The sequence below is a fragment of the Andrographis paniculata genome, unplaced genomic scaffold (assembly GCF_009805555.1).
Source record: "Andrographis paniculata isolate CXL003 unplaced genomic scaffold, ASM980555v1 Contig55END, whole genome shotgun sequence".
Classification (NCBI taxonomy): Eukaryota; Viridiplantae; Streptophyta; class Magnoliopsida; order Lamiales; family Acanthaceae; genus Andrographis; species Andrographis paniculata.
This window is the reverse complement of record NW_026137590.1, coordinates 2,515,701-2,521,181: the sequence shown is the minus strand read 5'-3', so window position 1 is coordinate 2,521,181 and position 5,481 is coordinate 2,515,701. Positions and strand designations below refer to the sequence as shown.

At 26.7% G+C, this 5,481-nt stretch overlaps 1 protein-coding gene across 1 annotated transcript; it reads right to left on the bottom strand.

Annotated features, from left to right (window-relative positions):
- Positions 1–731: 731 nt before the first annotated feature.
- Positions 732–5,169, bottom strand: LOC127256147 (WRKY DNA-binding transcription factor 70-like). The gene is made up of 3 exons (XM_051281995.1): positions 4,706–5,169; positions 4,272–4,373; positions 732–1,506 (listed from the first exon to the last, which is right to left on the bottom strand). The coding sequence occupies exons 1-3, from the start codon at positions 5,032–5,034 to the stop codon at positions 1,032–1,034; spliced, it is 906 nt and encodes a 301-aa protein (XP_051137952.1). The 5' UTR covers positions 5,035–5,169; the 3' UTR covers positions 732–1,031.
- Between the last annotated feature and the right edge of the window lie 312 nt (positions 5,170–5,481).

Sequence of the window (5,481 nt, the reverse complement as noted above, 5' to 3'; positions counted from 1 at the left end):
TCCAAATTCAAATAATTTATGCAAAAATTTAAATATATATATTTTAAAAATATCAAATCAAATCTTAATTTTTATTATTTTAAAATTTTGTTAAAACTCCGAAACACCCTTATCTAAACCGAATGCCTAGGGAAAACACCACTCTGCAAATATAATTTACCTCCTTGAACATATAACATAGTTCTTCTGTTTGCAAAAATTATAGATATTAAAAACTAATAGTCTTTTAATTTTTAAGTAGGATAGGTTAAAACTAAAGTGAAAAGTTTTATAAAAATTTATTAAATAATTGATAAAAAAAAAAAAAAAGTGATGGGATGTATGATTAGAAAAAACAGTGGAAAATTAATTATTATTGTTAAGGAATAATTAAATTATAAATAAATAAAATTAGTTACTATAAATAAATTGTGCATAAGTTTAATCGATAATTAAAAAACTACTAACATGATTTTTGCGGATGAAGTGAGTACTACCAAATATACTATAAGTGTGCTCTTATGTCCAACTCAAACACGGTAAAACTCTAAAAAACAAAGCCCTTATACAACAATTTCACTTCTTAATTAATTACAAGTTACAACAAAGTTTAAATTAACACTCATTAGTATTTTTGTCCAACTCCAATAAATTAAAACTCGATAAATCAAAGCCCTTATACACGAAAGTTTCACTTCTTACAACAATGTTTTAGGTAAATCTCGTACAAATATTTGTACAACTCCATCACATTAAAACTCGATAAATCAAAACCCTTAAACAAAAGTTTCACTTCTTACAACAATGTTCAAGGTAAATCTTGTACATACATTTGTCCAACTCCATCACGTTAAAACTCAAAAAAAAAAAAAAAAAAAAAAAAACCCTTGTCCCAATATTTCACTTATTACAACAATGTTTAAGGTAAAACAATATATCCCAACTTCATCACTCCATCAAGTAACTTTGTATCTTAATTTTATTTTTTTTAGCTTATTACAACAACAATGAAACATTTTCCATGCAAGCAGCACACAATAATCTTTTCATCATCAGAACACAATCTGATCATCATCAACATTATAACAGAATAAACTATCAAACTGATTGCAGTCGACGTCGTCCATCCCATAATACTGCAAGCTAGTAGACTCACACGACGACGCCAGACCATAACCAACTCCGGCTCGATCATTCTCATTCTCCGGCAAGATTACTGCCCTCGATTGATCTTGATCATCATGATTCTTCGATTTTTCTGAAACTGATTCAGATGTGATTTTTTCTGTAGAATTAATGATTTCGATATCATCCCTAATTGTGGGCCGGAAACTGATGAGATTTTCGGGCTCCGGGACATCGGAAGGGCACAAAATGAGATTGGAATTATTGTAAGCCCTAAAATTGGAGCAAGAATGGCGAGTGATGTATGTAGTTTGGTATAATAATGTGGGATTCTTCTTGATCATTTGAACCTGCTTTGTAGCTTTGCACCCTTCATTCTTGTGGGTACACCTGTAATAGCACCTGGTACAACACCCACACCAAGAAGTTTGTTTGAAGGATTTAAAAAGTTTGTAAAATTCACACAAAAAATTTTCTTCAAAAAAAAATATCAAATCAAACACCTATTTTCTATTTTTCAATATTATTCAGAAAATTAATGTTAAGTTGAAAATATCACATTAATACATATTTATATCACATCATACTACTATTCCAATTAATTTTTTTACTATTCAAATCTCAACTCAAAATCCAAACCTCCAACAAACACACCCTAATTGTTTCACAAAAAAATTATTATAAGAGAATTTGTTATTTAAATTGAGGATGATGTTTTATTATATGCAATTATATATATAATTTCTAAATTCTTTTAAACATTCATTTTTATCTCCAAACACATTTCTTTTTCTATTCGAATTTTTACATGTAATTAGTTTCATATTAAAAAAAAGAAATGAAAACTTGACCATCATTTACTGATAGTTGTTTTTTTTTTGTTTTCAAAAGAAGAAAATAAAACGCACTAAAAAAAATATATTGAAAATATTACATTCAACAACTATTTCACATACATAATAATAATAATAATAATAATAATAATAATAATAATAATAATAATAATAATAATAAGATATTATTATTATTCTTTTAAAAGTAGGTTTTTGTTTCCTTTTATTTGATTTCCTTTTTCCATTTTGGCCTTTTGTTTGGTCTGTAATTCATCATTTTTGTTTACTGTTGTTCTTTTTGTCAATACTGTAAATTGCAACAGTACAACTAAATGTTAAATAGAGCTTTGGTTAGGAGCTGCTAATTTATTTCATCCTATTAATAATTCATTTATTTCATAGTAATTTAACATAATTGACAAAAAAAAATTACAATAAACAAAAATGCAATTGAGCATTCAATAATATGAAAATAATAAGTAACGGTGATGGTGATGGCGATGATGATGATGACCATGATCATGATAAATTAGGTATCAAACTTATTAATAAGAAAATGGACCGATAAAATAAAATGAATTTTACCCTTTTAAGACTACATTAAAATAAAAATTAATATTACCTAAATCTCCAATGATTTGGGCTCTATTTACATATATATTTTGGAAGTTTTGAAAAAATTTGAAAATAATAAAAAATTATATATTTGGCATGATATATTGTGCTAGAAAAAAATATATATATTATATTTTTTGAAAAAACAATTTTTATTTTTTATTTTTTATGACTAGTATGAAAACTTTACAAAATATTTATGCAAACAAAATGTTATTTATTTATTTTCTAAAACCAGCCACCATTTGGAACACATAAAGCTTTATTAATGAAATTTTTTATTATATAGTATTAGACACAAGACAAAAGTGTACACATCAAGAAAAGTAATCACTTACACCTTTTTATTTGGACAATCTTTTGATATAAATTATGGCAAGTGTTGATAAGCTAAAGAGGAATGGGCAAAGAAAGAAGTTTTGTTCCATCATCATCATAATAATAATAATAATAATAATAATAATAATAATAATAATAATAATAATAATATTATTATTATTATTATTATTATTATTATTTAATTCCTTTTCTATACAATCTTACAATTTTTCTTCAAGAAAATTATATCCTTCCACATAATTTTCATATAAAAATATTGGTTGTGTTTTCAAGTATTTTAATCTAATATATATTTTTTAATTATAATAATTATTTAATGTAATATAAATCAATATTGTGTTATATAATTTTAAATATAAAAAAAAATTCCTATATAATATACTCTTTCCGTTTCAATTAAAAATACATTTTTTATTATTTTTATCCTACTCAAAATTATTCATTTCGTATAGTAAAACTAATTACAACATTAATACTAAAATATGTTTAATTTTTACATAAATGACAAGATTACACACACATATACATAAAATATAAAGGAAAAAGTATTAAAACTATCTTCCACACTTTCACTAAGAAATAATTTATTTATTTTTTTCAATATACTACAAAAATTCAAATGTATATTTTCATCCGGAACCGAAAGAGTAAAATTAAGGAATTGATATAGGATGTAATATTTTGATAAAAATAAAATAAAATAAAATAAATAGTGAAAATGAGAAATTGAAAACACACCAAACAAACCCATTATATTGAACCTCAAAATATCAAAATCCAAAATAAAAAACACATAAAACAAACATGAAAAGAACACACCCAACAAAAGGGAAAAAATTGAAATAACACACCATCTAAGTTTATAAATTTTAGTTATATTAAAAATAATAAAGTTTTGAATGAAAAATACTATTAAAGGTGATTTTTCAGAGTATTTTTTTGTTTTAATAAATAGTTCAAAAATAAAGATGAAAGAATACAATAATTAATAAAAATACCAATTAATTACATATTGAAAGGATGAATGAAAATGACCTACATACACACACATTAGAAATATTATAAAAAAGATTAGTATATTTGTAACGAAATTACGTCTCTAAAGCCCACTTAGCTAACTAAAGTAATTTTATTATTAATTACGTCTCTATCTCTGATGTTATTAGTAATCGAAAAAGTGGATTTAAGGACGAAAAAAACTCGTTACAAAAATGATATTTTCTTATATTGTATTTTTACGATTGGGGATAAAGGGCGCGTGTGTGTATATATATATAAATATATATATATATATCATATACTACATCAAAAATAAATAAATAAATATGAAATGAATTTTCTCAATTAATAGAGAATTATATGAATTAAGTAAATTGTTACCTGGGATAATCAGAATCGATGATGGCCTTTTGTCCATATTTTCTCCATGCAAAACCATCTTCTATAGTTGAAGATTCTACTGTCCATGACTCTGAACTCTTTCTGGAATTCATTCATTATATGTATATTCATCAATAAGAACAAATTCATTCAACACATCTATATAGACATATGTATTTCTAAGAATTTTTAATTGAAATGATAGTAACAGCCAAAAGAAGAAGAATAAGAAATTTTCGAGTTTCAGCCATGGACAAATATCAAAAGTTGTGATTGGAGATAAGATAAGATCAGATTTGTATAAACAATTTTAATTTTTTGGCTTTAAAAACTGTGTACTTTGTACGAATCTCCCAAAATATATTTTCAGTATTTGCTCACAATATATATATGTTAAATAATGATTATTATTTAAAAAAAAAAAAAAAACTGACCTCCTCTTGTAACAGCCTCTCCGATTCTTCAAGCGTTCTTCCGGCGCCGGACTGTTTGTTTTCCGGCGACAGTCAACGGCGGGGATCTGAGTCTGAGTGGAGTCGTCGGAGCAAAAACTGAGGTCGGAGAGAGTATTTCGGAAGGATCTGAAGATCTGGAGCGAAAGGTCGACGGCAGTTGCGGCGTCTAATTGAGGTGCAGCCTGAAGTAGGGTTTGGAGCTCCACCGCCATTTCCTTCCCCTTCAAAAGCTCCTCCACAACCAGTCTCTTCTTCCTCGCATCATTACGGAGATTTGGATGATTGAGATGAAGATTTTCGCCGTCCATAATCGCGTCGGAGTGCAATTTGGGGATCTAATCAAATTAGGGAATTGAGGATCGGAGAGAAACGAGGGTTTGTAGTTCCGCTGAAAATTTTCTGTTTGTTTGTTTGGGGACGTCAATCCATTTTAATTAATTTAATTGAAGTTTGATCCATTGAAAATGTAATAGTGGTGGGAATAAATAAATAAATAAATGATTAAAATTAATTCAAATAATAATAGGCCTCCAAAATTTATTTCATTTTTTTTTTTTTAATTCGAAATTTAGGAATGACGTTTTGCAGATGACGTCGCTTGATGACGTCATCGAAGGGAACATCGCAGGGCTCAAGGGAATATGAAGAAATCTCAGCCGTTGGCTATTGTAATGGACGATCGAGATCATCCAACCACCCAGTAATTGCGGTGATTTTTCCTTCGTGTTTTTTTTTTTTTTTTTCTTTTTTTTTGG

What these genes read in the sequence shown, in the direction of transcription:
- LOC127256147 (XM_051281995.1), bottom strand. Translation starts at nt 5,034, where the DNA reads ATGGACGGCGAAAATCTTCATCTCAATCATCCAAATCTCCGTAATGAT. An exon ending in AGAGGCTGTTACAAGAGGAG is followed by an intron (nt 4,374 to 4,705) that starts GTCAGTTTTTTT and finishes AATGAATTCCAG; the next exon opens with AAAGAGTTCAGAGTCATGGA. An exon ending in ATCGATTCTGATTATCCCAG is followed by an intron (nt 1,507 to 4,271) that starts GTAACAATTTAC and finishes GTGTTGTACCAG; the next exon opens with GTGCTATTACAGGTGTACCC.